This window comes from Augochlora pura, chromosome 7 (assembly GCF_028453695.1).
Source record: "Augochlora pura isolate Apur16 chromosome 7, APUR_v2.2.1, whole genome shotgun sequence".
Lineage (NCBI taxonomy): Eukaryota > Metazoa > Arthropoda > Insecta > Hymenoptera > Halictidae > Augochlora > Augochlora pura.
In genome coordinates, this window is record NC_135778.1 from 16654751 (window position 1) to 16668692 (window position 13942).

General features: G+C 31.8%; 4 protein-coding genes and 1 non-coding gene across 11 annotated transcripts; 1 reads left to right on the plus strand and 4 right to left on the minus strand.

Annotated features, from left to right (window-relative positions):
* The first annotated feature begins 61 nt into the window (after positions 1-61).
* On the plus strand, positions 62-7043 carry Neos (nuclear receptor coactivator protein neosin). Of its 6 annotated transcripts, XM_078184729.1 has the most exons (8): positions 758-955; positions 1024-1306; positions 1375-1878; positions 1975-2119; positions 2193-2276; positions 2474-2673; positions 2742-3170; positions 3896-7043. In XM_078184729.1, the coding sequence occupies exons 2-8, from the start codon at positions 1072-1074 to the stop codon at positions 4093-4095; spliced, it is 1797 nt and encodes a 598-aa protein (XP_078040855.1). In that variant the 5' UTR covers positions 758-955; positions 1024-1071; the 3' UTR covers positions 4096-7043. The 6 variants fall into 6 exon arrangements, with proteins under 6 accessions (XP_078040853.1, XP_078040855.1, XP_078040850.1 ...); XM_078184727.1 differs by lacking the exon at positions 758-955 and adding an exon at positions 62-202 and having other exon boundaries at positions 1375-2119; XM_078184724.1 differs by having other exon boundaries at positions 1375-2119.
* LOC144473582 (protein-lysine N-methyltransferase SMYD4) lies at positions 6326-8734 on the minus strand. Its single transcript, XM_078187553.1, has 5 exons — positions 8528-8734; positions 7799-8447; positions 7390-7676; positions 6957-7240; positions 6326-6829 (listed from the first exon to the last, which is right to left on the minus strand). Exons 1-5 carry the CDS (start codon positions 8718-8720, stop codon positions 6326-6328), a joined length of 1917 nt encoding a protein of 638 aa, XP_078043679.1. The 5' UTR covers positions 8721-8734.
* A 984-nt stretch (positions 8735-9718) lies between these two features.
* On the minus strand, positions 9719-10766 carry Pfdn4 (prefoldin subunit 4). Its single transcript, XM_078184734.1, has 4 exons — positions 10571-10766; positions 10395-10499; positions 10174-10290; positions 9719-10098 (listed from the first exon to the last, which is right to left on the minus strand). The coding sequence occupies exons 1-4, from the start codon at positions 10607-10609 to the stop codon at positions 9946-9948; spliced, it is 414 nt and encodes a 137-aa protein (XP_078040860.1). The 5' UTR covers positions 10610-10766; the 3' UTR covers positions 9719-9945.
* A 646-nt stretch (positions 10767-11412) lies between these two features.
* Trnaq-cug (transfer RNA glutamine (anticodon CUG)) lies at positions 11413-11484 on the minus strand. Its single transcript has one exon. It is a non-coding gene; the product is annotated as a tRNA-Gln (tRNA).
* Positions 11485-11666: 182 nt separating this feature from the next.
* On the minus strand, positions 11667-13859 carry LOC144472353 (THUMP domain-containing protein 1). Of its 2 annotated transcripts, none has more exons than XM_078185352.1 (6): positions 13687-13859; positions 12978-13186; positions 12780-12917; positions 12421-12665; positions 12076-12307; positions 11667-11995 (listed from the first exon to the last, which is right to left on the minus strand). In XM_078185352.1, exons 2-6 carry the CDS (start codon positions 13173-13175, stop codon positions 11888-11890), a joined length of 921 nt encoding a protein of 306 aa, XP_078041478.1. In that variant the 5' UTR covers positions 13176-13186; positions 13687-13859; the 3' UTR covers positions 11667-11887. The 2 variants fall into 2 exon arrangements, with proteins under 2 accessions (XP_078041478.1, XP_078041477.1); XM_078185351.1 differs by lacking the exon at positions 13687-13859 and adding an exon at positions 13322-13640.
* Between the last annotated feature and the right edge of the window lie 83 nt (positions 13860-13942).

Genomic DNA, 13942 nt, shown 5'->3' on the forward strand with positions numbered 1-13942 from the left:
CTAGCCAACATCACACGATCCTGTGTTCCTAGCTTTCTTCCCTATAGAATTTTCCCTCGCTCCGATAGAATGGACATCACGGTCACGGTGGATAGAGACGTGAAAATGTTCCGTAACATGGACACAATCGTCCGACTCGCTGCAACAATTTGGCCGGAAACCAGTCTGCCATCTTGTGCTAACAACGCGGAACATGTTAGAGGTGAAACTTTTGATAACTTAAATCTTTGGTTATTCACGCCGCAAAATTTAAACGACTTTATCATCCTACATGACTTCCCGCTGACTATTCTTACGAGAGCAAAAGTATCTGTATTAGAAATTGTATTTTTTTCTTATTTATACAAAATTAGGATGTAGCTTTGTTTGAAGTCTATAAAAACATTCATTTACAGTGTAGATTGTATAAAATTAAATCGTGTATGTATATACATATATCTGTCTTATCTGTGAAATATCGTTTTTTATCATATGGTATTTTAAATATTGCCACGCTTTCGAAGAAGCGACAACGTTGTATGCATGTAGGATTGTAAAATCCCTCAATTTGATGAAACGAACATAAAAAGTTCTACAATAGCAATTTCTCCTCTCATACATTTCGTAGTTATAGGATAAAAGGTAATTAACTGCAACAAGAACGTGAAGTAGGTTTAATGTTCTCACATGTGTTTGAAAACAGAACAGAACACCTGCATATGTACATATATATACGGCACATACTTTTACACCGTGACGAATCTAGTATACGCACACGCACGCCATCGCAAAAGTTGGTTTAGCCTTCAATTGTTGATTGACGGTTCCTGTTTTGAAATCTGCATCGCTTTGACAATATTGTTATTCTGTGAACAAATGGAGGCAAAATAAAGCAGATTTAAAAATACGGTGTTACTGTACGTTGCTTTATCGTTGTGCAAATTGAAATTTATCGGAGTGGGATAAATTGGAAGAAGTAAACGTCAGCATTGTAATTTAACCTCTATTTGCTTTATTAATTGAATGTAAATCAACGTTTTATAGATATTTCCTTCTGAAAAGAATTAATCTTGGAAGAAAAACTGTGTCAAGATGAGTGTGAGAATGTTGAAAGATCCAGCAACCGTGAATTGCCGCATATTTGTGGGTCATTTGCAAACAGATGATATGACCAAACACGAACTGGAGGAACATTTCTCGAAATATGGAAAGGTTATTGGTTCGGCAATAAATCGAGGTTTCGGTTTTGTTCAATTCGAGGAAGAACAGTTTGCACAGAAAGCTATACAAAATGAAAATGGTGCTATGTTCAAAGGCAGAAGAATAGGTATTTTTATTGACAAATGTTAGATTTCTCTTTTGTTTCAAACTAAATGCTTGTCTTGTTTTCAATAGATGTCAGACCAGCAAAGAAAGATAGCCAGTCTGGTGGTAGCGGGCCAAAACAACAAGGTGGTCCGAATAATCAGTTTAATTCTAACAACAATCATTTTAATCCTGGAAATGATTCTTTCAATAGTGGAAACCAAAGTTTCGGAGGAAATTCCTCCTTCACACCAAACCAAAGTTTTGGTACTGATACACAGATGAGTGATACTCCAAAAGCAAACACCATCCAAAATCGGAGTGACCAATTTGGTGACGGAAATCAGAATAATGAACAATTTGGAAATCAAAATAGAAATAACGCAAATGATCAGTTTAATAACATGATACAAAATAAAGGGGCTAATCAATTTAGTCCAGGTAATCAGAACAGAGGTGGTAATCAGTTCGGACCTGGTGGTAATCAAAATAAACCAGGAGCGAATCAAAATCGAAATGTGAATAATCAGAACAATCATAATCAAAGTGTTGGAGGATTAAATAGTGGTGGTGGTGGTGGTGGCAGAACAAGAGGTAATAGAGCTGGGAAAAATCGAAATAAAAATAGGGATAGTTCAGGAGGAAGTAACTTCAGAGATCGTAGTCCTATTAACAGAAATGCTCGTTTAGAAGACAAAGGTGGTAGAGAATGGGATCATAAACAGGGTGATAGACCAAGAAACAATAATTTTAACAGAGACTCCTTTAATGATGGTAATAATCGATATGAAGATTTCAAAAATAATGGACCAAGAGATATGAATATGAGTTTTAAGTAAGTTACAGCATTTGTTATCAGTAATTCTATCTGTACACGTTACTAATTGTACTGTTATTTTAATCATTAGCAATTCAAGTACCACGAGTGAGTATTCCAATACAACAACTGAAAAAAATGACTGTGAAATTATTGTCGTCAATAAAGCATTAACGTATGTATAAAAAATATATGTTCCTCGGAACTAGTTGTAAAGTTAAATCAAGTTGCCAAGGTTATATAAAAAACATTTCTAAATATCTAAATTCCTTGTTTACAATTAGTGTTTACAGTTATGTTTAATAGATTTAACTTTACACTAAATGAGAAATAAATACCTATTGGTCTTTTAATTGTTATTTAAAACGATAGAGAGTATGCAGAGGGTATTGAGGCAAGGCTGAAAAAAATTGGACTCACTGTTGATTTACTATTTCCAAACGAAGATGTACTTCTCAGTAGAGTTTTAGGAAATATAGCAAGTCGTGGATGTTTGTACGCTGTTGTAGTTACGCCCATTAATCAGGAACATCATTCCTTGACACTAAATATTCTTCATGGTTTACCACAAGGTACTTACTGTAACACTATAACAATCATATCATTTACAATTTTAATGAAACTTCAAATTTTCATATAGAGCACAGAAACATGCTTGTCGAGGACGCCATTAGTTTAATATCACGAGACTTCGCCAATTATAAAGCTGGTGGACGGTCTGTGCCGCTGAATACGCCATTTGCAAACGAGAGACATCCAGATGCGATTCAAGTTCTTTTAAATATGTTAGCTGATAATCACCAATTAACAGTACTACAGTACGATCGTGTGATTAAGTATCTTGAGATTAAGCGAGAGGAACAAGTACAAGTAGAGTTAGGGGACGTAAAAGATCTGCCAACAACAACGACAACGATAGCAGTCAGCGACCCAAAACAAGCTGAACTGCAATCGAGGATACTCAATATTTTAAATAGTAATAAAACAAGTTCAACAGCGCCTGTTCCTAGTCCAGTACCAGCACCAACATCTGCGCCAACTCCTGTCCCACCAGCTACTTGGGGATCAGGTAAAAATTGCAACGTATTATTTTTGAAGTCCAACTAAAAAGTTACATATTTGAAGATTTTGAACGTGATTCGCATTATTGTAGGGTGTTTATGATCGGCAAACCATAATGACAAAATTAGCTGTTAGTCTTTGTTCCAGCAAATTTTTACAACGTTGCAACATGCACATAATAATGGTGCAAGTTTTCGTTTTTTTTTTCTTTCCTCGCGTAACAGTTGTGTATTATAACTGTGACATTTACTTCTCTGAAATTATTGACATCGATCATTCGCGACGCGATAAACATTTTCACAGATCTTTTGCAGCACGATTTTGCACTTTTAAAAAGATCGACGATTCAAAGAATGTCCATTTTTCTACATTTCTTTTTGGATTTGTTTATGAGCACTTCATGAACATGTTCAAAGAAACAATAATTCTTTTTCAAGTTGTTCAATGAAATTTCTAACAGAGAAGTTTCGAATGGAGAATATTATAAACATTTATTTTGTCTAAGTTTAGACAAATAGATTGAGGTAAAAATTTCTGATTGTTGAGCGCAAGTGATTTGATTGTAAAACGAACTTCGTCCGCTTTGGAATATTTTTGAATCAAGTTCTCAGTGCGTGTAGTGTTCTTGTGCCTGTTTCCGCCATGATGCAGTGATCAAAGCGAACGAACTTCAAATATATTTATTGCTGGTATTACAACCGCTAACTACATGAGTACATCATGTTATGCCAGCAGCATCAACTGCCACAACAGCGTCCACGACAACTACTACTACGGGAGTTTCACCATCACCTCTGCTAAACGATCCGACAGTTCAAAAGGCACTTGACAGTCTGTTGCAAGGCAATTTGCTCAAAAGCATCGGCGATCAGCAACCGGCCACGACAACGACACCTCTGTTTGCCGCTTTCTCGAATATCGGCCGATTTTAATTGACATTTTTTTCAATTGCATATTTTTCTTATCGCGTTTTATTATCTACAGCAAGAAATCTCATTTCATTTTTATTTGATGAAATGAAAACTCTACAAGCTATATTTGATAGTATACCGGGAACTAGTTAATATCGTCAACTTTACCAACAAGTGGTTTTGATATCCATTTCTGGTGATGTGTTAACATCCTTATACGTGCGTAAAATAGTACACTTTTGAACATAGGATTTGTAAGGGTTTGTAAGCTCTATACAGTATTCCACTGTTATTTAGCTAGCTATGTTTCTTGCCTAATCCGTTCCAAGTACTAATAAAAATGAATGGTCCTTATATTTTTCCATATATCAATATGAGAACAGATTTGCAAGTTATTAGAATCATGGCAAATTTTCTTATAAAGTACGTTTAATCGCAGGATATAGAAATGTTTTGAATAATATAATAATTATAAAAAATATTGAAGTCTATCATAAGGATATAATGAAAAATGTGTGATGAAAATTCTACATTTCACGCTTATTTAACAAAGTGATACATCTGTCAAATAACAGTAGAATACTGTAGATGTTATTTGTATAATTCGCAATATTATAGGTGAACTCTGACATTTTCCTATATACGTTCGAACCTTTCATTCCCAGGGCAGAACTTTTAACTTAATATTCATAATATTATAAACCGAAGAGAGGTATTGTGTCTTAGATGTATAGTACACGTTTGGTCACTTTAATAATCTCAATTATTTTTAGAGATATTAAGAAACTTGATTTATAAAAGTTAAATGACAACAGAAGGGTCATAATATAGCAGTAATATCTTTTTTTGTGGACGATTTTTTAATGGAACTGCAGTTCGTGAGATAGTTTAAATTAAAAAGTAAGATATTTTATATAAAAGTTTGAAATATTTCACGAATTGATAATTTTTGAAATTTATATTCTAATAAAATATTAGAATATTCCCAAGAGTCTAGCTATATAGAAAAATATGCAGTTCTATTTTAAAAAATAAAGTTAATTTTTAATTCTTAAAAAATACTTTATCTGCAAAAAATTATTGTTATTTTGTAATGTCTTTTCATTATTTAAAATATTTGAATGAAACAATACTACATACAGGTAAAAACAAAGGTGTTCTCAATTACCAATTATTTGGTACTAATTCAGCGTTTACTGTATATCTAATGATTTTCATGTCAACACTTAACGCCCATCTTTACTCCTTTGCTTCTCATTACTATAACAAGGTGTTTAAATTACTATTAAACAGCAAGTTAAAAATATAATTGTATACTGTGTTTTACAAAAACTTGAATAGTTTGTTGTGATGGAGAGAATTCTTCAATATGTAATATATTGATTGATTATTTGAATATAAACAAAATCCATCATTTATTACAATTGTTATTTTCAATTTAGCATGTAGAATTGCTTAGATTATTTTTTTGAATTCCGGTTGTCGCGTATGACTCTTTTATAAATTTTATTAAACTTAAAAAATAGAGTTATCGGTAACTAAATTGTGTCCGCAATTGCGACTTTTTTTTGAGTTTAGCAAAAAGAAAATATTTGGGCGAATTTATAATAAATATCGTTTAATCTAAAATTATATATATGAGTATAAAGCATTTCATTTTTATAATAAATTACGATGTTTATAAAATATTATATTTCCTAATGCACTTATGATAGTGCAGATGTTCTTCGTAAAGACAGTAAATAGAAGAGATTAAATATGTTACATAAATCTTGTATTATTACATAATTTTCAATCAGTTTATTCATACGAATGTATTACATGAAGAAAGTTTTGCACATTCTTTATTTCAAAAATTAGACGAACATCATGTATAACTTCAATAAAATGTTTTTAGGAATACTTTGTCTTTTATTAACAACTTAGTACAATGTTGATGCCTTGCTCTCATGGATCTAAAAACAAAAAACATATGTCAATTTAATCCAACTTCTGTTTCGGACACTTATTATATTAATTTTTTACATACCTTTGCAACAAACTATATAATTTCTACATTCTAATTACAAAGCGCTATAAGCTTTAAGCTTCAATGTAGCTGTATTATGTTATCAGCCGACAAAACAAATCAGTGCACAGAGTGAAATATACCTAATATGATTAAATGTGGTTTGCAGGATGTAAGTAAGCATAGTATTAAGTATCAGCAGGTAAGCAAAGCTATATCAACATAAATTGGCGTAAATACGTATTATATCGACATGTGATTAAATCTACCTAAATAATAACTCTTCAGGTATTGTTCTGCGTGCACTATCTCTTCACAAGGTTGAGATACTTCCTTGTATAGAATGCAGAGAACAGATTTTACAGCATCAATGTCGTACATGTTCTTCACCAATCTCTGTTTATATGGTTTCAGTTTCTCTACGAGTTCTTTATTCTTGCTGATGGACCCAACGTGTTTCTCAAGAATTTCGTTATACATTGGCCAGTCAGACTCACAGGCAGGACAATTGCATTCGAAGAAATAGTCCTGCATTATTTTTTCTCTTCTTTCAGATCTTGGCATATGTGCATATGCAGCACCATAGCCAGTGAATATCTGATCTCCAGGATATATTGGTTCCAGGGCACGAGTAATCATTGTCAATCCTTCAAAATGACGAAAAGTGTTTGGTGCACAAGAATGATTGTACAAGCTATGTGTTACGTACAACCCGGAGCCAGTTTTAATTCCCGGTTCTTGTTGTATCTGGAAAATAAGTTTTAGAAACTGTAACACAATTAATGTATTATATTTTCGTCTTCTGTTCTATTAAATTATTTATCAGTATTATGAATTGTATTTTATGTTTTATTATATCTGTGAAATAAATTACTGTGAAGCAATTAGAAGACATTATGACACAGGCACGAAACATGAGGCTGCCACAGAATTTCAGATCGGGCACATTATTAATGTCATGTAATTGATCCATTTCATATTTCTTGCAGAAGAAATTAGTCTCTGTGGCTAGGAGGATAGAGGCAAGGGCTGAGATGCAAGCAAATGCACTGATTCCAATAAGTGGTCTTGTTGTCATGTTGGTTGCAAGGCTTAAAGCAGATCGTGCACTGTAGCTGTCAAATATACCTTCATCTGTAAACCCTGCAGTTCTATCATCTACAAAAATGAAATATTTTATAAAAACATATACTTGCACAGTATGTTATAATTCAATATAGTTTCCTATTATCTGTTATGTCTTTTAAGCATGACTTATGTCTTTATATTTTTCAGTTTAGCTGTAAAATATGAAAACTCTTATTTACCTGGATTACACTCTGCTACTTTCATGTCTTCGCGCAACTCTGCGATCCTTTTGCCTTTTGCTGTTACTACAATCAGAAAACGAACAATTTTGGTAAGCATTCGCACTTTGTCTTTATCAACGTTGAACAAGCTTCCTAGAACTGATAGAATTGGACACTCAAATTCATGTGCCATATCCCAAGCTATTGATCTACATTTTTCTGAGCAATACACAGACATTGGACAATTTGGACATGGAATTAAATTGTAGCTTCGTGACAGACAATGATGACAATGTGTATAATATCTGGAAACACAAAACAGTAATTATAATTGTATTAACAAATTATTGTGACCGAAGAAAGATTGTTATTAAAATTGGTATTAATTTATAATTTTACAACATTATACTATAAAGTAATGTTTTACTTTTGCGTATAAATAATATGCGCATATGGATCTTCGAAAGAAACAACATCGCCAGGCTTAAATTCTTTAGTAGCTTCCAAATGACGCCCATATTTTTCATTATAAGAAATCTTGACGCCGTCGCTAACAGCAAAAGCTTCTTTGCTAGGACCATAAGCGAACTTTAAAGGACCTTCATCCGCTACATATCTTGGTGTTTTTTCTTTATTTGATGGGGTAGTAGAACCATTAACTGAATCTTCCACATTTCCATTAACATGCCCATTTACAGATTTATCTTGACTCCCAGCTTTTCCATTTCTGAATTTTACAGTTACAGGTTCCTCTACATGTTTTTCTGACAAACACATGCTCATTAATTTCTCTGGATCAATGGGATCGTCCTTCATAATTTTTAATTTCTTTCTAATTTCGTCCATAGCCTTCACTCCTCTTTCCTTCAGCTTCTTTCTCTTTTCCTCTGGGTATCCAAAATCCAAAGCAGTATCAATATCTATTAAACACTCCTTGAACAGTTGTTTTCTGTATAAAGCCGCTGATCTGTTAGCATGGGCATGAGACATAAGTTCTTTACTGTTTGCATACGCTAGGCTCATTGTATAATACTTTATGGCTTCAGTATCATCACCCATCACAAAATGTTGATTTCCTATAAAATGTTCAAAGTTGCTACAATTTACTATAATATCAAAATCGAATTTCTATATTCGTGAAGAAATATTTGATCACCTTCTTCTCTATAACTGATAGAATCTTCCTCGTTTTTCGTTTCAGGGACTAAACTGGGTAGTGACGATTTCAACATGTTCTCCAAAATATGACCAACAAGTGCTTCACATTCATTTTGCAAACCATATCCACCATGGGATGTGTGACTCTGTTTTAAAGTCAGTACTAGTTTTCTTGCTGTGTCCATATCCATGTTTGCTGCTTTACCAGAAGAGATGCTTAACACAAAATTTGTTACATTTGTTTCTCTCAATTAAAGAATTGAATAAACGTGTAAATAAAAAATAAAATTTACCACAATCGATTAGTATATGTTCCCGTTAATATATGTATATTAATTGTTTTTCTTAACTGGAAGACAAAATAATTGTTCACGATCTTCTCCTACAGAAAATAAGCATGTACTGATTGGACTGTAGTGAACTATGTACTGGCAGAAGCAAAACTGAGAGGTGAAACTAAAATTACCCCAAGTCAGATGATAGAGGGAAGGCAGAAACTGTATGACTGTGTAACCAAGTTCTAAATTATTCATTAAAGCGATAAATTAGTGATATAACGGGTATAAAATTCTACATTTTAGTTTTCCTTCGCGTGTTTTACTATAAATAATTCTAATTTAGTTATTTTTATATTATAACAATATGTTGAATATTACAGTCTGTTAGATATACAGATATATTGCTATATGTTTCAACATGTAGTTAAGATTTGATGATTTATTATATTTTAAATATTCTATAAAATCCATATTTCCTTACTTGTTGAATACGCATTGCAACAATTATAAATATAAAAAATTTGGATAGATGTAAAAATTGTAATAAATATGAGATTGCAATATCAGAGTAGATAATAATATTTGAAATTTAAAAATATTCAACAAATATAGAACAAGGAGATAGTTTTTCAATCATGTTGCATGAGCACTTCGTAATGAGAACAATTTGGCAGCTATCCAAATCTCTGGCTACTGTTACTACTATCTTGAATTCAACCTTTAATAAAATGCCATTTTAATAGTTTACTGATTAACCATTACAGAAAGAGTAGTTAATCAATTCTTAAAACATAAGATAAATTTATTTTATTTATTGAATATCTTATATAATTATTATTTACTTTTTCTATAATTATCTTCTAGTAAAACTAATATTTTAGGAAGGTAGAAGAACAATAATAAAAACTATATAAAATGAGTGTAATAAATTTATTAATGGTTTATCACATAATAACAATTAATATGTGCAAACAATCATTATTATACATATAAGTGAAATGTGAAGTTGTTTACCTGTACAAATTGTGGATAATAAAATGCAGTTTCAAATTTGTGAATTATAGATTTTATAAATGAATAGATGCATAAAAAAGCTTATTCCACATTAAGAAATGATCATTTTGCATGTTTGACTAGATCAATCTTCATCTGCTTCCAAATTTATACTACTGCCAAATTTTGCATATAGTTGAGTTTTTAAGTCACTCATAGTGCTCTCCAGGTCAGAACACTGGCTTTCCAAATACAAAATTTCTGTTTTCTTCTTGTCTTTGAAATCTTCTAAGTAGCCCTATCGACACACATGTTTGTAGTTATAAATAAATATCATTTATTAGAAAGCAGAAGATATTAGGAGTTCAAAAACCTGTGTTTTTTCCAGATCTTCATGAATAAAAACTTCGCCGATAAAATACGGTACTTTCACGTCTTCGTCTAGTAAAACTATTTCGTCACTGGCATCTTCCACATTTTTTAACTCATCCTGCAAAAAGCATTATGATTCAGTTTAGTGTATGCAACGCTATGCATAGCCAAATAAGGTTATAAGCAGTATGAAGTATTTGCTACTGACAAATCCATTGGTACCTGCTTAATTTTCAATTCTGTTTTAAAATAATTTAATTTCACATTCAGCCTTGCGAATTTATTAATTTTCTGTTGATCATCGTATGTAATATAAACGTCAGAATCCTGTAATATAATGGAAGTTAAGAATTAACTTTGACAATTTGAATGAAAAGATAAATTTTAATAAACCTCACCGCTTGAAATCCTCCTTGGACACTTTTTCTATCTGACATATTGGCGTTTCTCGTTTAAATTACGATTCAACGCTGATTCGGATAATAATTTTGAAAATAAATGATGTCAGACTATGAGGGTACATAACCTTACATTCCTATGTCATAGAATATTTGATTAGAGACAAGAGATCTGTGATTCGTCTTTGATTAATTATTCACGTGCTTTGTATGTACAGTAATGGGTGCACACCTTCAGGCCGCAGCTCGATCTGTTAGCGAGAGTCAAGACAGCAATTTTCTTTGTTATGATTTATTAGCGATTTATTGGTGTAACAATGTTACCATCACTGCCAATGAAAAGAAAGGGAAAACAACGAGTAAGCAAGAGAGTATGAAATCAGTTTAACTACATTTTAAACAAGTCGCACCGACCCTCGCTAATAGATCGAGCTGCGGCCTGGAAGTGTGCAGGTGTAAGACCCATTACTGTACATATGTTGCGCATAAAGCCTGTATCGTCATAACCAGTATGAACTGTATCAGTTATTGAAAACGGAGCATTAGATGTGTTCTTAGAATATAATTTACAAAAATGTAATAATTCCTACTTTGCAATTGCTATAACATGAAATGATTTACCATTATAATTAAAACAATTCTGCTAAATATTTAAACATATAGTTTTATATTTCATTTTTAAGCAGATTTTTATGTACTAAGCTATCAGTCTAAAGTATTTGATTAACAAAATGTTCAATTTTATGATCACCATTTAGTTAAAAATTATACTTTTTATTTTCCTTGTTTGTTCTCTATATTATTAAGTACATGTTGATAAAAATGAATATCGGAAAAAATACAGGTCCCACCGAGATTTGAACTCGGATCGCTGGATTCAGAGTCCAGAGTGCTAACCATTACACCATGGGACCTTGTCAAATTCCTTTTAATATAACTAATTTCAATAGAGCACGAAATAATTTTGAAAATTGTCAAATTACAGTTATTAGTAAACATAAAATTATTTTCTTTATCATGTGCTTTATAAAATAAAAATAAAATATGAATTATCTCGTTTGATATATGTTAAATAATTATAAATTTATGCTATTGTAGCAGACATGTATTAATATTGAAATTATATTTGACATCTATTTTTACATTTGTGCATGACACCCTTTTTATGTAAAATAAGATCACAAAATACTACTTAGCATATCAAATATAAATCCATTATGAAAGAAACTTTAACGTGTTAACAATTTCAAAATAGAATTATACAACTATAATTATTGTAAGATTTGTTACATGGTTATACATTAATAAGTCTGTATATCAATTATTTGATTCTGTACTGTCAATAACTATATCTTTTGTTGTCTCATTTTCCTCTGATTCCTTTTCATTGTTCTTTGACTCTGTGCTTTCATTATTTTCTATTTTCTAAAAATAACAATTATGTTACCACATATTACGAAATTAGAACAATAAATAATAATACTCATTACAAATAACTATTTAACCTTTATAGTGTTTCCAGGTTCCTTGACATTGCATATTTCCACCAGATTATATTTCTTAAATTTGTAGTAATGTGGGGCAACAGATATAAGACAGACACCACGTATTACTTCCACAATCACAGCAAGTTCTGGGTTCTTCAGATCTGCTTTATTTCCAGGGTTCTTTTTGCTTATTATTTCAGCCAAATCTTTAATAACTTCATCTCTATGTATATTATGGTTACTGTGGTGACTGCAATGAAACTTTATCAGTAAACTTGTAACTCAAGAAATTCGAATGGAACATGCACTTTTTTTAGGCAGAGCTTTTTTTATAGAAAAAAATCTTTAATAATAAAAACATACTTGAATACAATGCTGAAAGTTTTTGGTTCTTGTGCAAAATACTTTTCAAGAACTATGTCTGCTTTTTGCTTTATATCGCTCATGTATGCTTTGCACACAACTTCAATTGGAAGTAATCTTAATATGTATCTTGTACGTTGCTGTTTGGTATTATCTAATTTTGTAACAATCTTGGTAACTAGTTCTAGAGGATTCGCCAAAGTGCTCCTTATAAAAATTACATTCTTTACACCAGTATCAACCACCTGATAAAAAGAACACAAACATGTATTATTTTCCTTAATAATTTTTAGTTAAATGTTGCTATCATTAATTATTGTATTCCAGTCTAAGAATTTTTCAAATTTGTTATAGTTCACCTGAAATCTTCTATGTACAGACTTTAATTCTTTGATTTCTTTATTCAAAGAGGCTGAGATATCTTCATCATCTTGTTCTGTATCACTAACAGAATCAGCCTTTATTGCAGTAGTATCGTTGTTATCATTATTAGAGGTCTGAAGTAAAACATTATTTTTTTGTCATGTGTCAACGTTAAGTCTTTAATTTTATCATACCTTTGAAGTATCTGATCCATACATCTGATCAGCAAATTCATTAAGTAATTCATATGCATCCCGTACACAATCTTTTTCACGAAAGTTGCAGGTGCATAAAAAGCCCACTAAACCCGGTTCTAGACTGGATTGTTTACGTCTCCTTTTATTGTTACTATTACTTTGGTAATAATTCTTCTTTTTTCTTTGTACATCCATTCTTTATATTCCTAGAAGAAAAAATAGATATATAAAATTATAAAAAGTTAACAGGATGTGAACATGATTAGCCTATATATGTATTAAAATTGTGTTAATGAAAGTTAAAGGTGGTCGTACGTATTAAACTTTTTAAAGTTACGTACAGAATTTATATTTAATCTCGTGTAATATGGGATCACTGGCACTTGACTACATATATTGTTTACCGCAGTCAAATTTGTTTAATGCCCACGTGAATCTAACCTGCAATTATTACATACATGTGTACGTATTGAGTTTGTTTACCACAGTTGCGGTCACTACGCATAGCAATATGTACACAAATAGTAATTTCTCAATTCGGGAACCATATCCGGGGAAATGAAGTTCTTGAATTGAGAGAATACAGCGAATTGCTATACTTTGATTGGCTGACGGTAGACACCTGAATAGACCTAGCCTCGTAATCAATGACAACGATAGGAAATAACCTATTTTCGGTTGGTACACATTAAAGTAGAGACTTTACCCTTTAAAACCTGCTAAGCTCCATCGTTTAACCATTTTTGGAAAAAAGATACAGCATCTTGAAGATGCATATACAAATTACAGCCTATTTAAATCGGACACCACGGCCGATTTTGGCCTCCTGGCTTTCCGAACGTTTTCGGTGCTCCCGAAGGGTCGAGTTAACAAACGGCTGGGGCAAACTAAAGAGGAGACTTTGCTCTACAAAAGACGCTAAGTTTCATTATTGCACGGTTTTTTTATAACAGAGTTACGAT

Excerpts from the sequence above, each read along its gene's own strand:
- Neos (XM_078184727.1), top strand. The coding sequence starts at position 1,072 with ATGAGTGTGAGAATGTTGAAAGATCCAGCAACCGTGAATTGCCGCATA. Across the intron at positions 2,277-2,473 it reads GTCGTCAATAAAGCATTAAC|AGAGTATGCAGAGGGTATTG; the intron begins GTATGTATAAAA and ends TTAAAACGATAG. Across the intron at positions 2,674-2,741 it reads TCTTCATGGTTTACCACAAG|AGCACAGAAACATGCTTGTC; the intron begins GTACTTACTGTA and ends ATTTTCATATAG.
- LOC144473582 (XM_078187553.1), bottom strand. The coding sequence starts at position 8,720 with ATGGATATGGACACAGCAAGAAAACTAGTACTGACTTTAAAACAGAGT. Across the intron at positions 7,241-7,389 it reads AGTAGCAGAGTGTAATCCAG|ATGATAGAACTGCAGGGTTT; the intron begins GTAAATAAGAGT and ends TCATTTTTGTAG. Across the intron at positions 6,830-6,956 it reads TGTCTTCTAATTGCTTCACA|ATACAACAAGAACCGGGAAT; the intron begins GTAATTTATTTC and ends CTTATTTTCCAG.
- Pfdn4 (XM_078184734.1), bottom strand. The coding sequence starts at position 10,609 with ATGTCAGATAGAAAAAGTGTCCAAGGAGGATTTCAAGCG. Across the intron at positions 10,500-10,570 it reads TCCAAGGAGGATTTCAAGCG|GATTCTGACGTTTATATTAC; the intron begins GTGAGGTTTATT and ends ATTATATTACAG. Across the intron at positions 10,099-10,173 it reads AAGATCTGGAAAAAACACAG|GGCTACTTAGAAGATTTCAA; the intron begins GTTTTTGAACTC and ends GTGTGTCGATAG.
- LOC144472353 (XM_078185352.1), bottom strand. The coding sequence starts at position 13,175 with ATGGATGTACAAAGAAAAAAGAAGAATTATTACCAAAGTAATAGTAAC. Across the intron at positions 12,666-12,779 it reads CTGTACATAGAAGATTTCAG|GTGGTTGATACTGGTGTAAA; the intron begins GTGAACTATAAC and ends TCTTTTTATCAG. Across the intron at positions 11,996-12,075 it reads AACCTGGAAACACTATAAAG|AAAATAGAAAATAATGAAAG; the intron begins GTTAAATAGTTA and ends TGTTATTTTTAG.